The sequence below is a fragment of the Ischnura elegans genome, chromosome 4 (assembly GCF_921293095.1).
Source record: "Ischnura elegans chromosome 4, ioIscEleg1.1, whole genome shotgun sequence".
Lineage (NCBI taxonomy): Eukaryota > Metazoa > Arthropoda > Insecta > Odonata > Coenagrionidae > Ischnura > Ischnura elegans.
In genome coordinates this window covers 118,670,134-118,692,875 of record NC_060249.1, presented here as the reverse complement: position 1 = coordinate 118,692,875, position 22,742 = coordinate 118,670,134, and the positions used below count along the sequence as shown (strand labels likewise).

The window sequence follows — 22,742 nt, the reverse complement described above, 5'->3', positions numbered from 1 at the left end:
CAAGTTTGATGAGTTGGCAAGGAAATTTAATGACCATTGCCGACCAGCAAAGAACCTGGCAATGCAAAGGCATAAGTTATTTTTTTGAGACTCCAAAGTCAAGACAGAAAAAAATTAATTTTTCAGGAATAATTCCAAGGACAAAAATAATGTGCGAAAAATCCACAGAGGAAAAACATTTGCCTCGACCGGGATTCGAACCCGGATCCCTCAATTTCCGGCCGAGTGCTTTAGCCAGTTAAGCTACGATTAAATTGCATTTATTTTCAAGATGGATGTACAGAGTTATTTCAAAGTTCATTTAGTTATTTTTAAAGACAAAAAAAAACATTAAAAAAACATTAGAACAATTAGAACATTTTGAAGAGTGCTGTTGCCTTTCGGTAGTCTATTGCTCAAGGTCCTCTCTGCATACAACTGTCACTGCCCTGGTGTGTTCCCACATCAAGAGTACGTCGAGCAATCAGGGCGACGTCCAGTCACTTCACTCACTCCCTCGCCTTCAAGAGTCTTAGGAGCCAGGGTCGTGTAGACGGTGGAGCGCCGCGGAGGGGAAGGTTGCTGAGCAGCATTGAGAGACCCCCGCCCACATCCCCACCATGCAGTCTTAGATAAACAAATTTGGATATCAATGTGGAGAGGATTTTGTTTTTATAGGAAGGGAAAAGTCGAAAATTTAGGGAAATAAGCCTATCGTCACTATCTGGACCGGCACCGAAAGTATCCCAAGTTCTGAGGATTCTCCTTAAGACTAGCCATTCCATAGGGGGTTCATTGCAGCCAAGAATATGATGGCTGTTGGTGTCCTCTTGCCCACAAAGTGGGCAGTTTGGGGATGCGGCAAAACGCATACGGTGGAGGTGTTGTCTTATAGGCAACAGGTCGGCTATCACGCAGTACATCGTACTAATGAGTCTAGCATCTTTCCCACTATCAGCCCAGTTCCGCCACGAATTAGACGGTGGACGAGTAAAGTGCGGGTATTTAATTCCCAATGCTCTCTCATAGATAATTTTCGTAGTAAATGATTCCCCCGCACGAAGAATTTCAACCAACTTTTTAATGTTTGTAGAGGCTTTTCGGAAAGTAATGAGATTATCAGCTTTTGCCCATGCATTTTTCATTAAGGTTTTCCTCGGATTGTCCGATCCCGCGAGAATTCGTACGTGTGTCTTCGCTAGCAGTATATCGCATTTTAACGCTACGTCCGTCAATTTTAGCCCTCCGCGATCAAACGGACCGTAGAGCTGCGAGCGGGAGACCTTCCGCATATGTTTATACCAAATCATAGCGTTCGTAGATTTTACTATGATGGCATGAGTCTTGTTAGGGAGGGGCCAAACGTGAGCCGTATACCATATCTTGGGCGTTATCACCTGCTCAACTGCGCGAACACGGCCCGTGAGAGGCAGCGAACTGAGTGTGTACATCCCCACTCCTTGACGTACGGCCCGCTCCACCACTTCCCAGTTTCGAGTGAGCATATCTTCTGGATTAGCGCCCCACCATAGGCCTAATATCTTCACAAATGGAGACACCTCCGCCCAGGGTGCTGGCAATACTGGTCGTGGCCCGCTGATATGGAGGAATTTTGATTTTTTCTCATTGATGATTAACCCGCCGGATTGATATCTTTGAATAATCTCTTTTGCAGTCACCAGCTGCTCGTCTGAATTTACAAATATGCTGATGTCATCAGCATATAGAATAGCTGTATGACGAAAACCTCCAAACGTGATGCCAATGTTCGCTGCTTCTAGTGTGCGAATGACTGGGTCCATCGCAATGGCGAATAATAGCATAGATAGCGGACAACCCTGTCTCACGGAATTCCTTATTTCAACAACCGGGGTGAGGGCATTGTTTATTTTAATTCTGGCATTCACGTTTGAATATAGGGTGCTGATGAACCCAATGAATTTATCAGGAAAAAGCATGCGTTTCATTATTTCAATAATATATGGAACGCGAACAAAATCAAAGGCCTTCTTGAGGTCTACAGCAAGTATGGAGCAAGGTTCTTTTTCCATTTCGGATGCGGATAGAATTATGTCTCGGATGAGTAAGGTGGCATCTATTATGTTTCGTTGCCTTGAGATAGCAAATTGTAACGGAGACAAAACAAGGTCCGTAACTTCGATCATACGGTTTTTAAGCACATGCGCCAATATTTTATAGTCGCTGTTGAGTAGCGCTATCGGCCTGTAGTCGAGGAATGATTTTGGGCGCCCCGACTTTGGAAGGAGGCTAATGACGGCGCATCTTTGGCTCGGAGTCAACGTTCCATCGGTCAATGACTGATTGAGAACATTTTTTAATGTTTTCCCTAGTATATTCCAAAAAGTTACATAGAATTCAAAGGGTAATCCATCCATACCTGGCGCTTTTCCTTTTGGTAGCGATTTTATTACGGCATCGAGCTCCTCCTCCGCAATGCCGCCGGTGAGTGTGTCTTGCGCTTCGAGCGGGAGGGTTGGAAGATTCGGCAAAGGGGGCATGTCCGCCTCACTCCAAGGGGGGTAGCGTTGGAAGGTGTTCGTGAGGTGTGCGGTGGCTTCCCGGAGAATGTCATCTTTGTTGTTTGAGAGGCGAGGCGAGTGTGTCTGGGTTTGTTGTAATCTTACAGTGCGTTGGAGGTCAGCAAGTGTAAGGGGACCCCATGTGTCGGGGTTTAATTCCCGCTGCCAGCACCGTGGGGCATATTTTCTTAGTTCTAAATTAAAAATAGCAGTTTTCAATGACGTAGCAAGTTTTTGAAAGTTAGCATGTTTTTCTGGTGCTTGCATCAGGTCATTCAATGCACTTCTATAAAAAAAGAGTGTGAAATTGATCTCCTTCGACCTTTGCCTCTGTAGTTTCTTTATGTAACTCGCTATTTTAGGTTTGAAGACCTTTTCCCACCAATTCGTGATGTCTGTCATGGGGCGGATGGAGGATATTAGCCCTGTGATTCGATCTCCAATGGCTAATCGAATGTTTTCTTCCCCAAGGATGCCTACATCCATTCTCCAATATGGAGAGGGGAAATGCCGGGCAGTGCAAGGCGTATCAGTGAGGTTAAGGTCGAGCACTAGAGCGCAGTGATCCGAGGTGCTTACAGGTAGAGTTTGGATGGAAATGAATAGGGGTTTGATGGAAGAGGAAAGGAAGAAATAGTCAATTCGAGTGCGAGACTTGCGTCCTGCTCTCGTGAAAGGGGCGGGGCGGGCGTCGGGAAGGAGAGAGGCGTCAGAGGCACGCGTGCTTTGGATGAGCCGCGCGAGAGAGCGGCTCGGCCGGTAAGTGACTTTTTCGCGGTTCGTGTCCGAGTCTTCGCGTCTGTATATCGAATTAAAATCTCCCCCCATTACAGCCTTCCCAGTGAAGGTTGTTAAGTATGACAGTAGATCGTCTTCGAAAAAACGGTCACGTGCATGTCTATTTCCTTCCCCGGATGGGGCATAAACATTGATAAAATGGGTTCCTGCGGCAACGAGTGATAAAATACGTCCTGAGGGGTGACGCCGAATGTGGTGACAGGAGATATTATTGTGGACAAGTGTGACAACACCTAGGTTAGTCCCTAGGTTATTAGAAAATATCTGAAAGTTTGGGTCCGGCCAGACAAAATCAAAAGTCGTCTCCTGTAGCAAGACGATATCAGGCTTCAAATTTTGGATAAAGGACGAGAGGAGTTTTACTTTGATCGGGTTTGAAACCCTGGCAATATTTAAAGTCAGACAGCGCATGGTGGTTGTGAGGCGGGGTGTTACTTACTCTCTTTATTTTTTTCACTTGTGTCGCCCTGGCGCCGTGGTTTCCGACGGCCTGCTTCCCCTCGCCGTTTCCCAGGTCGCCTGGGGCTCTTCGGTGCCGATGTCTCTTGTCTAAACTGCGTCCCATCCAAGGTCTCCTCATCCGCACTCGTCTCCGACGTCGTCTCGGAGACAGGGATGAAGAAACGGCTTCTGGTGACGCTTGGTCTCAGCTCGGGTGGGCAAAACAGGGAGGAGTCAGAGTTCGCATGTTGGTGCTCAGTGGACATGTCTTCAGGCGTAGGGGACAAGGAGTAGGATGTCGGAGGTGGTAATGGAAGAGAAAGGGTTTCTATGGTCGGGTTGTCGCTGATTGGGGAGAGTGAAACGGAAATATTGATTTCCGAATCCTCAGGTGTGAGAGTTAGAGTATCAATGTCCTGTGATGCCGCAGGCTGGCTAGCGGTCTTCTCCTCCATTGTCCGGAATAGGTCCTCGCTGATGATCGTGACTTGGGGGAGTTCGGAGGCCACAATTACGCCACTATTTTCCGTCATGGCGTCTTCTTCCCGTTCGCGCTGCGTTACCGGCATGGGAGAGGCAGGGGAGCAGTCGACTGCGGCGGGAGGGGTTGTCGAAGTGAGGGAGGGGGAAATGTCGGCCACAGCTGCAGGAGGGGGTGTCGAGATCTCGGGGGCGTCCTGCAATGCCGAGCGAGCCTCACGCGCTTGTCGCTTCCGATCCGGGGATCCATGGTCCGATTCGGACTGTCTGGTCCAATGGGGCCTCATGGGTAAGGCTGGAAATTCGTCTCTCGGTGCGGTCTCAAGCGCGATAAGGCCTCGTGCTGCCTCTTCCAAGGACCTTTCATCCAGGAACTGTGCAGAGGAGAGTGGGGCAGCCATTGCCTCTGCGTAACTTCTTCCGCTGGTGTTCCGTGGGCAGTTTTTTCTCTCGTGGCCGACTTGACCGCATCTTGCGCACGTACGCTTCTGTCCCTCGTATATTATGAGAGCACGTTGTCCGCAAACCTTAATAAAAGAAGGTATGTTGCTGTCTATCACCATGCGGGCTAATCTCGTACCTGTGTAGAACCTTTGCATGCGGTGGCTTCCCCATGTACTCTCCCAAATTCTTTGAACCTTTCCAAATTGGGATAATTCCTTCGATATCTCCATCAACCCAATCTCGAAGGGGAGACCAATGATTTTTACTTGGACAGGTGTTCCGGCTGTGCTCTCGATGGAGCACTTTGTTCTCTCGTTTCCTCTTGATGGAAAGGGCAGAGTTCTCGGTCCATCTTCCATGATTATCTGCATTCTTTCTTCGGTATGTAGTTTCACAAAAACCATTCTTCTGTTAAAACCAAATTGGATTCCGTAGATATCATCATCCACGAGGCCCAGCGTTTCCGTTAAGAAAATGTAGACCTCCAGTGGTGAGGGAAAATCGTCCTTTTCCTCCGTCGTGAGAAGAAGGGTGCTTCGTCTTTCAGTCGCCATGGTTGGCACTGGGCGCCTGAGCGGGGGCCGAAGCCGAAGGAGTGCCGGCGAACGAGGTCTCGCTCGCCGGTCGAGCTTTCGCGTTCCCGTTAAACAAGAGCTCGGTAGAAACACGTCCGACTACGAAGGCTACCGAGGCATCAATCTCCCGTGTGGATATTTGTAGACTATAACGGACAAGGTGGTATGGATTGCTGAGCATATTATGCGACTAGCAGTCCAGGTCGTGCGCATGGCGCCACAGCCGGAGGGCAAAGCCCGAACTTTGAACACGGGAGGTGTTCGCTCTAGACTTATTTAAGTATACCAGGACTAGCCACAGCGATAACTTACACGGGAGTCACCCTCAATGCACAAATTGTGCGAAAAATCCACAGAGGAAAAATCATTAGCCTTGATCGGGATTTGAACCCAGTTCCCTCGATTTCCGACAAAGCAAAAATAATATCAAATTGCATTAATTACAGTTTGTTAGCACATTAAATACAAGATTGATAATTACAGTGATGAACTGAAATTATTGAAATTTCTATGCACAATGTTATTCCATTTCAGTGGCGTAACTATAGTATATAGTTCCTATAGGAATATACTATGGGTGGGAAGATATGGGGTGGCAAGCAATGGGGTGTCCGGAAAAATTTTTGAAAAATGGCATGTCTGGAATTATATTTCACATCATTTTGGCACTAAAAATTTAGCTTTAAGCAGATGCAGTTATTATATTTCAAACTAGACAATAATTTTAAATAATTTTTTATTTCCCTGAGACTTTTTGGGGGGGGAGAACTATCCTCCTCATCCCCCCCCATAGTTACGCTACTGTTCCATTTCATGACATAACCAAACATAGCCAGGGACGCCGACTTACAAAAAATATTGGAGGGGCCCAAACCTGGGATCTTGCCCCGGGAAATTTTATAAGTTGTGAGTTTTAGATTTTTTAAGCATTTTAAAAGAGTCATATGATTAGATCCCTGATCATTAGATCAACATTAGAACCCTGATAACTCGAATCTTGACATCTGGACACTCCGAGGAAAATCAACAAGCCTGGCACATATTTTTCCTCACGCCCATAACGAATTTTTGAGGGGGCTCGGGCCCCCTCAGTCCCCATGGAGTCGGCACCACTGACCATAGCAAATGCTTGAAATGTAAGTAAAAAACAGCAAATGGAGCTATGCACCAAGCCGGATTCGATACAAACACAAACAAAAGTCACATATTTTTAGCTGAACAAGTAGAAAAATGCTAGACAAAAATAACCAGAACACAAATTTTTAAAAAATAAGAACAACTTATGCTATTACCGAGCCAAATGGAACAAGACAGCAGGGCAGGCTCGCGGGGTTACACTCCTGGGGCAGGGTCAGTGATGCCCCGTTATGATTATGATTGTCCTAGGGGTCGTCCTTACGATAGTAAGCAGAACTAGTGGTGCGAATGCATGTCTGGACAAAATTTCATGTAGTTCGTAACATTGTCACTTTACGATGGTTAGGCACTGCGAAACCGGAAGAGGAAGCGACAAGAGAAGGACGAAAGAAGGACGTGAAACTGCTATCGCTCTGTTTATTTTCATGTATTTGTCCTAGGAAGGAAGAATATGGGCGGAAAAGAAATTCTACGTTGAACACGGTAATATCATAACCCTCCATAACTCAATAGCTTTGCTAACTGTCAGTTTCTTGTTCAATTTAGATTTCAGTACTGGAGGGCAGCACATGTTTTTACTATCGCAGTGTGAATGGACGGTAATTCCAACGATCGCAGGGACAATCGTAATCCGAACGAGGCAAGCTCTCGCTTTTCACCTCTGCACCACGGAAGGGGGAGGACATGGAAGGGGTAAAGGAAGGAGGCACCACATTGCCACGACAGAAGCTTCGACAACGCTTCCAAGTAGTGGATAGGAGTGGAAGGGAACATGTCTAAGGAAGTATCCATGGGCGTACCCAGCGAGGGGCAGGAGGGGGCAGCTGCCCAGAAGCAAAAATCACAAATGTCTTTAAGGAAAATAATATTCTTTCAAACAAATAATTTTAAAAACTGATAAAGAGCTATTACAGTTTTCTTAAAATCTTGATTTCATTCACCTTTCTTACCAATTGAGCTACCATGGCTTGCCATTCTCTAGTTTTGATCCTGGGGAAGGGAATGAGGAATCCTGATCTGTCATTTCGGCGGATGGGTTCGACCAATAGCGAAATCATTACTTGCTGTTTCTGCAGAAAAGAAAAATTTCCCTATGAGGAAGGAATATTTTTATGATTTTTGGTAGATGCTATTATGTACCAAGACAGGGAGAATTAGAGGGGGGTCCTTAGAAGGTTACCATCATCGGGACTGGGACAAGGGCGTACCCAGGGTGAAAACTAGAGGGGGGCTAGCCAAGGCCGTTCAAGTTGTATTTTACAAGTAAAACCTCATTATGCAGGATGAGGAATTTTCTGAGATTTCTACAGAATCACTTACATGATGAGCACAATGTCACTTTTCATTGATACCAATTGATAACCATGCCTCTGAGATACCAACATTTTAGCACAGAAGAGGATAATGAAACCAAAATAAAAAAAAAAGATATGACGGTGCTTTAACAGTTTTTAAAAGTATTTGCTTCATAAAATAATGATTTTTATTTTAATTCCAAGTCTTACAGTAATAGGTATCATTTTTCTTCAAAAGAAAATTTGTGCATAACTTTCATAATGGACTAAATTTATTTTTGCTTGTTGGGGAGGGGACACTGTACCCTCCTGCCGGGCAATGTGAGCCCGACGACGCCTCCGGGGCAGGGATAGGGAAGGAAGGTTAGGGTTAAGGAATACCCTCCTCACTATGGGAGTGACCAGGTCCCACCACTAGCGAAACCTTAATTTTTATGTGCCGACGATTTTGGAAGATTTTCCCATAAAAGAGAAAAATCCAAAGCTCCAATTGTTGGATATATCACAGAGACAGTAAAAAAAATCATAAAACCGTTTTTACTGGTAGGAGTCACGCACCTTTATTTCCGGAAATGCCGGTGAAAAAATGGGGGTGTGCGGCTTACACAAATCGTCCATATTTTCATGCAAGCCGTGCACCATTTTCTCTCAAATTCCTATCGTTTATTTCTCCAGAGTTTAGCACTGGCAAATAATGTCAGAATTACATTTCTAACATTATTTAACTTTAACTCACCCTCGCTGGCCCGGCCCTTCGATCCTCCCCAAAAGTGACGGCTCTGACTACAATGTGAAAATCAATCAATCAATCCAAGCATCAGAAATTGATTGTTTGCATCACACTCCTGCCAATAAAGCAATCAAGTAGATCTTTGAACCATGTTTCTGCGATGAAAAATAACGATTTTGTTAACTTTGCTAAAAGCGTTGCTGTGGACTACTGGAAAGTGGCCATTTCTGCAAAGTTAACAAAATTGTTACTTTTCATCGCAGTAACACAGTTCAAAACGTACGTACTTGATTGCTTGATTGGCAGAAAAGTGCAATGTTAAGAATCATTTTTTTGATGATCGGATCGATTGATTGATTTTGAAATTGCAATCGGAGTGGTCACTTTTTGGGAGTGGAGTACAACTCATTCAGCCCTGAGGATGGAGTACGACTTGTACCCTGAAACGTCGGCAGCCATGAAGATTGTTAACGCTTCAAAAATGTTAACGCTTGGAGGATCGAAGAGATGGGCCAGCGAGAGTGAGCTCGTCGGGGAAAGGGTTCCGGGTTAGCGACCCTTCGGAGGGTGTACCACGCCCATCCTGCGAGTACCGGCTCCATGGCCCAACGAAAGGCATCTTAACCGGCGAAAGTGCTGAGCACATGGGAGGGAGGAAGAAAAGGTAGGTTCACAGCGGTGAAAGGGTTAACCCCGTCCTATTCGATTTATTTTCGGAATATCGTGCTCCAATTCTCTATTTATTTTTTTCTGTGATTCTCTTTTAAATGGTAGGTAATGAAATGATATTTTGTAATTTGTAATACCTTGTATGTCTGAATAGAGTCCCCCCTTTTTTTCCAAAAATGCCTGTGGCAAAAGTAAAGGGAGTAAAGGGGGGGCTATATTCAAACGCATTTTTTTTAACTTTCCCCGAAACTGAAAATTATGGGGGTGGGGGACTATATTCAGAGGGGGACTATATTCGGAGAAATACGGTAAACGTAGAGCCGTGAAATATATTGTGATTATTAAACATGGAGAACACAGCTATCGCTGCTCGGAGAAAATCATTTCAATCCTTCCAATGCATCATGTTACATGAAATATGAATTATTTATGTATAATATGTACGCTTTAACATTTACAAGCTTTCAAAATAATTATATTGTTTCTCTAAATACTTCTCTAAAATTACGACAGTCCGATGACGAGATACACTCGTCATTGCGCGGTTTGGCATCGAAAGTTCATGACGAGATAGACTTGTCATTACAGCGCAAGGGGTTAATAATCATGGTATCATAACTTAAATTTATCGATTCGACAATGAATCGCAAGTCCTATATTAGACCTCACCCAAAAATTACTAAGAAGTTTTTTCCTCATGAGCCAGGCGCAAAATAGGGGTACACGAGGTCGCGGCTTACACAAGTAAATACCAGGGGTGTCATGGTGTCAGAACGTGCTGGTACCCTGTTCCACCACTGGTTAACAAAAGACATAATTGTCAAGCAACACTTTTATCAATTTTGTTGCTTTAAAATTTCTAATACATACATTCATAGCCAAAACAAAAAAATGTAATAAAATGTACATAATAACTTGCAATAAAAAAACACACGGAGAAATATTTAGCTTCTATAAAAAAGTTAAGGAAAGTGTGTTCCGGTGCTGCTAATTTTTCCATGACGTCAATGGTAAATATGGTATTTTAGTTTAATGGTTTTGATACGTATGGAATTTAAAGAGGTGCTTTATACTGACCTCTTGCAAAACTCATTCTGTCGTCACCAGGGGTGGTCTGGCTAGGCAGACTGGTCAGCGATCATCGATGGCCTCGAGATTAGGGGACCTCCATTACGCTCACGTATTTAGTGAGGCATATTATTAAAGGTGTAATAAAAACAAGACTCTGAATGCATGAGCCAAAGTTATTTTTGCAACTATAAAACTCTACTTTGCCATTAGTTGCTTTGTGTAATATTTCAAATCCTGCTGCGTGAGTGGCGGTGAAACATACAAGAATTGCCATGAGAAAAAATTCCTCTGGACTGGGAATTGAACCACGTACCTTTGGCTTTCCGGGCCACTGCGCAGACCACTACCATATCCGGTTCTTTAATTCCCAATGGCAATTATACCGAGGCTCATGGTACTAGGTGTTAGGCCCTCACGGTCCATCAAGGATGGCAACACGGGGGAGAAAGGACTTTCAATAGGCCACAACCAGTTGAGAACCTCAAACCTGAGCTAAAGCTGCACAAAGTGGTATGTGTGATATTTCAGATCCCGCTGCGTTTTTCTCGTATTAAAATATTTTTTTAAATTTTGAAACTTTTTCACTTTGTTTATTTTGGTCTATATTTTGATAAATTAGTGAAAATTCAACTACAATGTTTTGTTTTAAATTTTTATGACATGTCATACCTAGAAGGACGGCTAGGGGTCATTTGACCCACAACTTGTTTTCGCGCTATTTTCTTTCCTGTGGACACTTTTGTGCCATGCATATCATATAATCAGCCAGAGGCTAGTGTGGTAGATGATTTACTTCATTTTGAACCTGGAAGTACCCGGTTCAATGCCAGTTTCGTCCAAAGGGCTCCTATCTGTATTCGAAAACCTAGGCATAAATTTGGCGTAAATTCATGTAATTATGATATTTTAACCCTTTCGCACCGAATTCCGCACCTGTGCGGCGAGGATTTTTTTTCCTCAACTGCGAATGCCACACCAGTGCGTCCTGAATGTTCTTACCCTAACCAATGAATGCGGCGCCTGTGCGGCACAGGTCGAAAGAAGTGACCGTGACGGACACAATAGACCCACGGACGCGGTCGCCCCTCACGATCCGCCTTAGCGCGAGCCCAGCCCCTTCTTCGGCCGCTCAGGTCGACCCTATCCTATCCTCTCCACGCGGTCAACTAATGTTATTTGCAGTGTGTTTTCCACAAAAATATTTGTTGCTTACTTTTGAAATCCAATGCTAGAAATGAATTCATCTTTTTTTGCTGACCACATGGAAATTTCAAACGAAATTCTAACGTTAATATCAACAGAGTTATAGAACAACTAGTAAATATACTAAATCCGTCTATACAAACGTTAGAACTTCGTTTAAAATTTCTGCATGCTCAGAAAAAAACACGAAATTCATTTTGAATTTAAAAAAATCGATACGAACAACAAGTATTTGCATATATTCTGCGTTTATGTGTTAGCTAGTTGACCGCGGACTCGTGCTAGGAAGGGGCTTTTAATCCCTTTAGGGTCTAGGACAGAGGCCAAGGAAAAAGATTGGCTCCCCACCGAGTTGGGTCCAAAAATGTTTCCGGAGGGACCCACTGCCATCAGTCGACGCGGAAAGGCTTCGTACACAGGAGTAAAGAAAACTTTCAAGAGACTCGTATTGAGGAAGAATTTCCTTCAACGAAGGTCCGGCGCGAAAGGGTTAATTTTGTTTTATTTATTGTTCAATGATTATTGTATTACCCACACCGGAAAATCGTCACGTATCCCATTACTTTTTTTCTGTTGGCCAATATTCATAGCTCTTAGGGACATTATTTTCAATATTGCCTCATTAGGTTTAGGAATAACTGTTTCATCAAACATCTATGTGTGATGGAAGCAACGAAGTCCAAGATAGTGAATCCGATGGTGACTTTGGCGTAACAGCAAATGTACAGCTCTATCCAACAAAATGCAGCTGTCCTTTATGTATATTCCAAATAAACCAGACAAATTTGGAATTGAGTACTGGGTTTTGACAGATGTGAAAGGAAAATACAGCCTAAATGAATGTCCATATTGTGGCAAAGATAATGATTGGCCATCACATCAAGCGTTAGGGAAATAAATAGTTACTAAAGTGACAGTGACATAGAAGAATTCAGGAATAAATGTAACTTGTAACAATTATTTTCATCCATCCAGGTGGCAGGAAATCATAAAAAAATGGAAAACTTCTCTTGCACGGACGATCTGAAAAAACAGGCGTGACCCACGAATATCCATGACCCCTAAAATAGCCATGTAATCCATTCAATGTGAGTGTTCAAAAATACCTTAGGCCATACTCTTAAGTAGAATCAGGCAAACTAGAACAATAATGCACTTTTACTCTGCAGCATGATCTCAGACGACACTATTTGCGAAACGAATAAAAGAATACAAAAGACCATCCTATTTTATAATAAAAACAAAGCGGGAGTAAATATGATGCATAGCATATATCAATTTATTTACACGTTTCCAAATCCAACAGCCATATCTCCACGGGCACAAAAAGAAAAAGGTGCCAAATACCATCAAATTGAATCAAGGCACCAATTTCCTTTACATTTTCCAAATTCCTTTTCATGTGCAAATGGCTGGTGTCCTAACACCCCCTGCTGCACGCTTTTAAGCGGATTGTGGGTTAGTGTGTAGATTTAGATGTAGATGAATAAATCGTCCAATGTATGCATTCAGCGCAAAAAAAATTTTGTGGAAACAGCGCTGAAAAAATACTGTCTGTCTGAGATTTACAACAAAGTAATAAGTTTAAAAAATTTTAATGCAAATTTTGTAAACCCAGTACGCCTATTGCTTAAACATGTAACACAACTTTTGCATTGAGTGAATCTATTTTCATTATTAGATTTGCAATCGAATACTAAATACGGTTTAATTCATGATTCTTTAAAATAATTGTTATTAACTTTTGACGATGGAAATAACATTTAATAATGTTAAATAGTCTTTTTAGTGAACTGATTCAACAATTAATATGATTAAACTGAATATTGGATGAAAATTAGGCATTTTAATCCAAAATACATTTTAGGGGTCAAATGACCCCTAGCCATCCTTCTAGGTAGCGCGAAACTCCTGTCCTCCTAGTGTTAACAACAGTGAAATATGCAACAATTGCCGTGAGAAAAAATTCCCCTGTACCGGGAATCGAACAACTGACCTTTGGCTTCCTGGATCACTGCCCAGTTATCCAGATTATACCAAGGCTCATGGTACTGGTTGTTAGGCCCTCACAGTCCATCAAGGATGGCAACGCGCGGGAGAAAGGACCCAGTGAGAAATGGGTGGTGGAATCCACGTGGAACCCACGTGGAGATGTGACGTGGATACCACGTGTTTTTGGTCGTGGAATCAACGTGGAACCCACGTGGAAATTTGGTGGAAAAATTAAAACAGCAGTAGGTGCTGTCCTAAAACCATTAAAACCTCAACCACTCTATATCTAAACCTTCTATATATGTGTCTACGAATTTTCATGTGCTCTCATGGCTGCCTTTCCACGAATCATATAAAAATAGAATGTGCGATACATTTTCATATAACTAGCGTGGTTTCAGGATGATAAATGACGCAATATCACCAGAGAGTTAAGTTCCACAAATTAGAAATTCTGTTTAACATTTTATGCTAATCACCACAAATCCACTTGAAATCAACGTGGATTCCACGTGGGTCCAACCACTCAATATCCACCACCACCATATATCCACGAGTCAACGTGGATTCCACGTGGGTTCCACGTGGATTCCACCACCCATTTCTCACTGGGGATAATTGCCATGGGAATTAAAGAACCTGGGTAGCGTTGTGGTGGTGGGATATTAAAAAATTGAAACCTAGTTCTAATTAGGTTTAAAAATTTATGTTGAATTACAAAGTCCTGACTTTCCATTTTCAAAGTACATACTTTTTTTATAATTTTGAGGCTTTCTTTAGTTTTCACTTCCCATTGAATTTCCAGTTTGCAGGTACCTCTCACTTAATGTCATTCAATAAAATTTATAAATTTTTTCCCGAAATAATAATATTCACCAAGGTTATCGACACTTCTCAACTTATTTTTGACCAAATTTTATTTTTTAAAAGATCAATTTTACATTATAGAAACAAAGCCAACAATGAAATATTATATAAAAACATGACTAACATACTACACAAATGCAATAAGTCATAATGAAGCCAGCTACATCCAGGGAAAAAATAGTAGTACAATTCAGTGTGTATTGCTTTAAAAAAAGTATCTCTGCGGTTGTATTTTGTCACCTTAATTTCCCTAAATGAGCTGCAGTTCAGATTTCATTGAAGTGTCTTCCTGTGACTTTGCGGGGACATTCTCTCACATGGAATACAAATTAGAAAAGTTAACTTCTTCATCTGGAAAATGATGTTTGGACATGAACAATCAAGGTGATGGTACCTACATATATGAAAATTAGCCCAAGCCAAAACCATATTGCCGTAACTTTTCGTACTGCAGGACAAGTTTCAACGAAAACTGAGTGCTACCAGATCCAGTTCTATATTATGCTGGACTCAATATAAAAATTCTGAAATAATCTTTGATTTTTTCTCCATTAATTACTTTTTTATAATTGTAAGGCCTTATTTTAGTTTCATGTTTTCAAATGAACAATATGGTTATGAGTTGAAATTGAATTTGAGCCTCTAAATGCATTGGAAGAGTTTACATTTTTTGAGATTTTTGGGTGTCTGAACTTGAAAAAGTAGATAGATACAAAGGACCAAAGGGTGGAATGACCTAACTGCCTTTGGTGTGAAAACTTTATGTACCAATAGCTTAGATTTGAATGAAGTTCCTCTGTAGTAAATGCAACCTCTGCGTTGAGACTTTAGAGTGAATAGATCCTCCAATCCCTTCAGAGGATGTGCAGTTGCATTGAAAGATCAAAAATGCAGTAATAATAGAACATGTACAACTAAATGGTATGCATTGTTAGAAGTGGATACATATCTCAGGTGAGATAAGCCACTTTCTGGCCTTTATTAAGCATTAAGGCATCAAATACTTGGTTACTCAGAATATGTGTTGAAACTTGATGTATTAAGCAATATGAAGATTTCTGAGCTTAGTCTCGAATCCATTAGAGCTTCCTCAGGGCAACCCTTGATACCAGGTGAGCAGCAAACTTAATCAATTATTGCTTCTCTATACCAGTGAATAGACATATTTTCCGGCATTAGGATATTGTTTCTCCTCGAGCTAAGGTGCTATTATTTGCACCCATATTGAGTTTATGTTTCCCAATTACCGGAAATCATGTATAGTATGACCAAAGTTATGTTCTTATGAATGGATAATAGAGATAGATAATCACCATTTAAAGATTTGACTTACGTGATTGATACGTATGTCAGTTTAGAGAACTTCACATTTCTTGAAATTTGGATGTAATAGGGTCAATCCATCCATGAATTTTCCTAAGATGTTGTCTCATACATTTCTTTGGATCAGTGCTCAACAATTCACAACTAAGAATCAGTTATCATCATGCATATGACTATCGTGAGAAGTACTGCTGACTTTTGTTGTAGAATGTTCACCAAGAAACAAATATGTGAACTTTTACTGATTTCCTGGACAATTAATGACACTACTAAGTGACAGAATACAACCAGAGAGTCATGATAAGTTATTCACAATCATATCAATACAGAGCTCTTTCCAGTATCAACAATAGAAAGGTATAACAATTTCCTAAGGGTAATACTATTGCATCATGAATTTCAAAAGTTGATTCCCTAACAGCACAAACACACATGAGATCACAATGACATCACTATACATTTCACGTAATGGCAGACATGAAAAAAGCACAAACATCGAACATTTCTTGTGCTGCATGCCAAATCTATTTACAGAATAGTAAATATTTAGATTTGGCTGGCTTGAAAGAAGCCTTTCTGTACAAAAGTACACTGCTGGAGCACCATAATTAAATACAAACTTGGAATGGCGGATCATATGTCCAGAAATTCTCTGCTACATCAGTGGTAACAAATCTTTGGTATTTTTCTTAGGTACTGTGAATGTGGCAATTTCTGTTTTCTTTTGATGGTCTGCATCTTACTGGGCCATTTGTACCTGGCATAAATTTAATGAATAATCATGTTTAGAAGTTAGACATTGATTGAAATATAAACATTTTCAATCACAGGTGAAATATATTGATATCAAGCAAATATTATATAACTAGACAACCCTGTACAAAATTTAACCATGTAGCCTTTCAAAACAATTTCTTTATTTTGAGATAATTTTGATCCTAAGTTATAAAAATTTATGTGCTACAGTCAGAAAATTTAATTGTTGGGTATAATCTTCCATCATCAGCAGACAATGTTGCGCTGTATAATATCATTAGGTTATGATGGAATTAAAATAGTTTATTAGATATGAAATTATTCATGCATGCATTCCATTGTGCAGTTATCCTTGGGCCAATTTTCATAATTTTTCTTTAAGTTTAATGTATAATGAAAAATGCGGCTGGAAACTTATCAATATAAACAAATATTTAATAAAAAGAGATTCAAAGGAGACATCATGGACATAAATTCCATGCCTACCTCTTTAAGCCATTGGCGTTGACGTGGTATCCTCCTTCATCCTTAACGAGGAAGTGCTCATGCCCCTGCGTCCCGTACCGAGTGTGCCGCTGTTGGACCCACTGCCACTCCCTCGGTTGTGCTGCATCAAATTGAGCGGAGGCAGGTTCGGATTCTCTATGCGAGTTGGAGAGGATACTTTTGGCCTCCTGAAAATTCAGAAAGCTTCATTGAATGGAGAGATATATACTATCCGTAAATTGAGAACTAAGTAATTCATTTTGGCCTCACATTGTGGTGTAACCAAGGAGATTGTAAACATCGGGAGGGGGCACTACTGGTTTTGAACTTGGAGCGAAGTGTGGCCAGAATGGGGGTGCTTGGGTAGGACGAGCCACGCCCACTTTGACCAAAACATTGACAATACCATAAGGGTCAATGCTTTCTATTTGGTGAAATTTTTTGTCATAACTCGTTAATATATTAAAATTAACTATGGAAACAATACTCTAAAACTCTTTTTTTCTTGGTCCAGTGGTAGGCTTTGGGAAGTTATGAGTCAAATATCTTTTCCCAGGGAAAAATTATTATCAATCACCATGGTTACGTTCTACAACCAGCTAGACTGAAAATAAAATATTACGAGAGTAAACTAATCATTTAGCTGCCCTTGTACTGGTATTTAATTTTATTACAGCCAATGGAAATCTAACAATTACAGTAATAAAGTATATTTTCAAGGATATCCCCACCAATAAAGCGGCTAACAGAGACAGAGTTTATGCATCAATAAGTATTGCGAATGGTCAGAAAAATCTGATGACAATCATTGGCAAAATACTAATGACTATGGTGGCATTTTTCATTTAATGTAGTTCATTTTCAGAACAAAACTTAGCCACCGCAAAATATCAGTCGAAGACTGAGTCCAAAAATTGTCAAACTAAGATGGCGGAAATTTGACGACCCTAAAAACTCTGAAACAGCGCCTCCATATATTAACAGCTTCCTTCGCTGTAACTCAAAACATAACGCACAGCTAGTTGAATCCAGATTCTGAATTCTTGGATGAATGAATGAGAAAAAAAGGTTTTTTCAAGAAAATAATCCTTCAGCCATTCACTCATAACATAATGGCAAAAAAAAAAGGAAAATCATCTGTTAAGTTGGTCTTGTAATCAGATCACTGGCCAGTATGTGAATGGCTAGTTGATAGTGGCGCCGACTCCATGGGGCCTTAGGGGGCCCGAGCCCCCTCAAAGATTCGTAAGGGGGGGCGGAGCCCCCTCAATGATTCAAGATAATAATTAAGTTATATTATGATCGGTGAAATCACAAAAATATATTGGTACTTTTTTTATTTCCCATGTTTGACGATATTTACCTTTTAAAATACATTCAACAATGTGTTAAAACAAATAATTATAAAGTAGTAAGCAGGTTAACTGAAAACAAGTGGTGTGAATTATGATAGTGTTACGGTGCTCCGACACACTTTGAATATAACCTCTTCCCGAGGCCAGATCCCCGATATGGGCCCCCCCCAATATTTTTTATAAGTCGGCGCCCCTGCTAGTTGAGTGAACAGGGCTGCCCAATGCCTTTGAATGGGAGGTATCAGTGATTCCAGCAGGTTTCTGCGACCCTTTCCAAGAACAGATGGAAATAACCAACCAATCACTGAAGTAATTAGATATGGAACAAAAAATGGAAAACATCAGGGCAAACACTGTTTGAGCATTCAATTTAAGACTCTCTCAGGGTACATCCAGTGGCAGATGCAGGATTGGGACAAGGGAAGGGGGGTGTAAGTGGGAGGTAACCTCCCAGCAGTGGCGGGGGTTGGAACAAAATTACCATTCTATCTAGTCTGCTTGATTAATTCAATCATGTGAGGCGAAACATGATGGAACTCCTTCATGATGTATCAGGGAGAAAAGACAATTATTTATTAAATACCGTTTCATGGCAGTATTCAATAAATTGTGGAACCTGCCATTCTCTTTTCTTTCTGATACATTCTTTCTAGTCTAAAGTGGATACCCAATGGGAGGCTATACCCCCCCCTCTCTGGATCTGCCTCTGGAATTTAACATGCCAAAAGTGTGTAAAATAGGCGTAATTAGTTTAGAGCTAATTTGTATTTTAATTTATTAAATTGGTAACTATATTGGAAAATATAACTACAAGCTTTTTCTCAAAGGGGCAACCCCCAAAAATTTCGATTTTGTCTAGTGTGTGTTTTGACACAGTGGGGTTGGGGGGCTATAGCCTCTATAGCCCATAGATCTGCCACTAGGTACATCTATGCCTCAATACAACCCCACAAAACACTAGGTGTGTGGGATGGATGTTGAAACACTGACTTTGAGCATGAGAGAGAATGAATGCATATTTGAGAAATAAAGATTTGCCTTGTGAGTGCTTCGATTATATTATAATCACAGTTCTTAATTTCACATTGGAAAAAAAACTTCATGCTCCTTTTGTATTCACCTGTGCATTTCTTTTATTTTATTGTTTCCAATGGATGAGGAAATGTAAGTATTTCAGTTCCAATATGATCCTCTCCAGTCTACTCGGCTAATTGGGTAGTTTCCTTCATCAAAGAAAACGAAATGCATTGATTGCTATTCATTACCCACCATTAGGGTTTCATAACATACAAATTCTTTGGTTTTAGAAATCCCAGTTTAGACTAATGGCGATGGTCATTTTTAACCTCATTTGAAAAAGGCCAGATTGGCACCCATGCGATTCCACTCACCTTGACGTCACAGGGACCTAGTTTCTATTTGAGTAGATAGGAGTTTTACATTGTCTGAGATTACCAATGCATGCATGAGGCACAGAGCTCAGGGAAACATGTCTTAATAAGCACCCATTAAAGTTGCCTAAGTTCGGAAAGTTTCCTTCGTTCGATAGGGTATTAATAATCCTTATTTAAGCCAAGCGCTACCTGCTATCAGGGTACTATCTGCTACCTGCCTGCATCATATCAGCGCTCAAGCCTCGCCTCAAGGTCACCTCACAGGGCGGCAGCGGGAACCAGAAATACGTCACGAGGATTTTTCCCACCATTCCTACTTAGCCGTCGCGTTTTCGTGTGCTTGAAAATTTTCACTTTTGGTTTAATCGCAAAAAATAGATATTGTCATTCGAGAATATACGAGTATGAAATGCGTACTCCAGGAGTAATAATATTTCGATTTAGGAAATAAAAAAATAATAGGAAACCACCCTATTGTTCTGTGTTTTTCAAGCAATCATAGACTATAGAATGGCAGGAAGATATAATGGCTTATTCAGAAGTGATCCTTGAAATTTTATGTTTCAATTCTTTTGCATGTTTAAGACCCAGATATCAGTCATGCTGAATCATGTGACATTCAACTCATTTTCAAAATTTTGCCATAGTGGAGCAAAGAATAAGATGGAGGTAGAGGGGAGAAAGGCATGTACGTCATGTTAACAAACAAAATGCCTTCCAATAATACTGGGAAATATTTTCCAAAAATGAGTTATAAAATTTTAGAAATGACTACATTTAGAGATTATTTAGAAGAATATAAATTCTAAATTTCTTCAGTCAACAACGCAGTGTATATAATAGTAGATGACACGTAGGTCGATAAAAGTGTTTGTTTGTTCATGTTTTACTAGGTATGAACTGTCATTTGTTTATGTTGTGCCATAAAAATGCTACTTCATTATTTTGTGGGCCATTGAATTTAAATATGGCTAAATAAGAAGTTGTTATAATTGACTTTGTAAGAGTCTGTAGGGGAAAGTGGGGCAAATTTGAATGGTGAGGGCGGTGAGGGAAAGTGAAATGCCCTTATATTTTTTTCAAGCACCACTGCCATCTTCCAGTAAGTTTCAAACTATAAAACAAAGAATAATGAAATATAAGCAACAACCTGTTGGTATTTGAAGTCTAGTTTGGACTGCATGTGTAGTGGTTTTTATCAGGAAGGTATTTTTATTTTTATTGTAATATGTAGTACTACTTCTCTCTACATCTTACTACAATTACTACCTACCTATTTATTATAGACAATAAAACTGGGATGGATTAAAATGTAATTAGTTTCATGAGAGTTGTTATGATATAAATATTTTTTTCATGTAACGTATTTATGAATTTTTTTTCTAAAGTATTAAATGGTGGGGCAAAGTGAAACATTTCACGTTACCCTCAGCAAATTTTGTTTATGGAATCCAACTATATTCTGATTTCACAGTTGTGGCTAAGTATCCCAGTTACCTACCTACTTGCTGTCAGGAATCCTCTATTTTTTTTTAATTTTGAACAAAGTCAACAGTTCCTAATACAGCATAAGCCACAAATAACTAATTTCTGATGCCCAGAGATCCACCACGAATTGCAATAGCAATATGACATTGAAGATGGGTTGGGCGAGTTTAAGGGAAGAAGACTCATTACTCTTGCTTATTTTTGATGCCATGCCAGATGACATTGTGAATCACACTAACACTTGCGTTCCCAGCATAAAAACTGTGAGTCAAGAACTGTTTGCTAGAGGGATAAGAACAATTCAAATAAGCAGAATTTAGAAGTTAAGAAGCAAAGAAGTCAATCAGACGCTTAGATAAACATGACATAGGTATGAACGAAGATGATAAGCAATGATTTGTAGATTATTTGTAGCAATACAATGTGAAACAAAAAATATGCCACTGTAAGAGGCGGCTGTCGTATTCCTTGCCTCATTTCCTTTCACATCCAAAGTCATCGCTTCCTTCTTCCCTTTTGTTTCCCACTCTCCCAACCCTTACGGCCACAGGAAGTGCTAGCCCGTAAGGTAAGACATGCTGTGAACGTGATCTTGCCATACACCCGATCCAATAACAGAAGCGCTGACGAGAGGGACAATATGGCTCCTTAGGGCAGTCGGCGTGGGTATGGGAATGAAGTAACAATAAAGTGTGATTGTTCCCACATGTGAGTTCTTCCTTTTTCTGCGTGATTTTCCCTATATTCCTCCAGACAATGAGGACAAGAGAGCCATGGGGACTTACACGGCTGAAATACTATAATAAGCCTGTTTTCATCATAACATTACCTCTACCTTAGCAATAGTAATGCATTTTATATTTCCTGTAAAATTGCTGTGGAAGTGAATTGAAATGTATATCAGAGGGTTAAATCTATCAAAGTTATACATGCATGTATATTGTTCATCTGATCTCTTACCTTATGTTTCTCCTGTGCTCAAGGCTTGGAGTGTGTGTTGGGGTAGGTTCCAGGTCACTGAGTGGATAACTCTCTGGTGTATCGGGAGGCATATCATCCGAGTCTATGAATCCGGAATTGTCGAAGCTTAGCTTCTGCTGGTGACCAATCAAACCAGGACCAGGTTCATTCCTAATGGTTGGGGCAGCATAAATGATTGTGGCATATTCCTGGAATGGTAAGAAAAAGTTTCAATTTACAATTAGTTCATGGGCGTACCCAGCAGGGGGCAGCAGGGGGAAACAGCCCCCCCCCCCAGAAGCAAAAGTAAATTTTATTAAAATGACAGTTTTGAGCAAATTTTCTTCAAATCCAAGAAAAGTGATATTAGTATAAAACACGTAATTAAAATAAAAATATTTTTTCTTCCAGCAAATAATTTTAAAAACTAGTGAAGCGCTGTTGTAATTTTCTTGAAATTTTGGTTTCCTTAACCTTCTCTGTGTTTCAACCTGAAGGAAATTAAGGAATGATATGGCGGGATGCGTAAGTATTATGCACAATTGTAAATCATAAGGAATCTGTGCGCATGTATTCTAGGCAAATTACCCCTGGAAAAATATTCCCATACATAATATAGAAGTGTGTTAATTTAAGAGTATATAGTTAGAATGACGTTTTAATTACTCTTTAATTGCTTAATCCTCTGTAATAATTTTTCCCTAATCTTGAAATATTTTTTTCTAATTTCCCTGTCCCATTCTACCCTCTGAGGGTCAT

The 22,742-nt window shown here is 40.6% G+C and overlaps 1 protein-coding gene across 1 annotated transcript in view; it reads right to left on the bottom strand.

The window, feature by feature from the left end:
• Positions 1-14,234: 14,234 nt before the first annotated feature.
• Positions 14,235-22,742, bottom strand: part of LOC124157952 (WAS/WASL-interacting protein family member 1) — a 66,404-nt gene continuing 57,896 nt past the window's right edge. The window contains exons 6-8 of the mRNA XM_046533060.1: positions 21,984-22,192; positions 16,787-16,974; positions 14,235-16,301 (exon numbers count right to left, since the gene is read on the bottom strand). Coding sequence (XP_046389016.1) covers positions 16,791-16,974; positions 21,984-22,192 — 393 coding nt within the window. The 3' untranslated portion in view covers positions 14,235-16,301; positions 16,787-16,790. The remainder of the gene's footprint in view (positions 16,302-16,786; positions 16,975-21,983; positions 22,193-22,742) is intronic.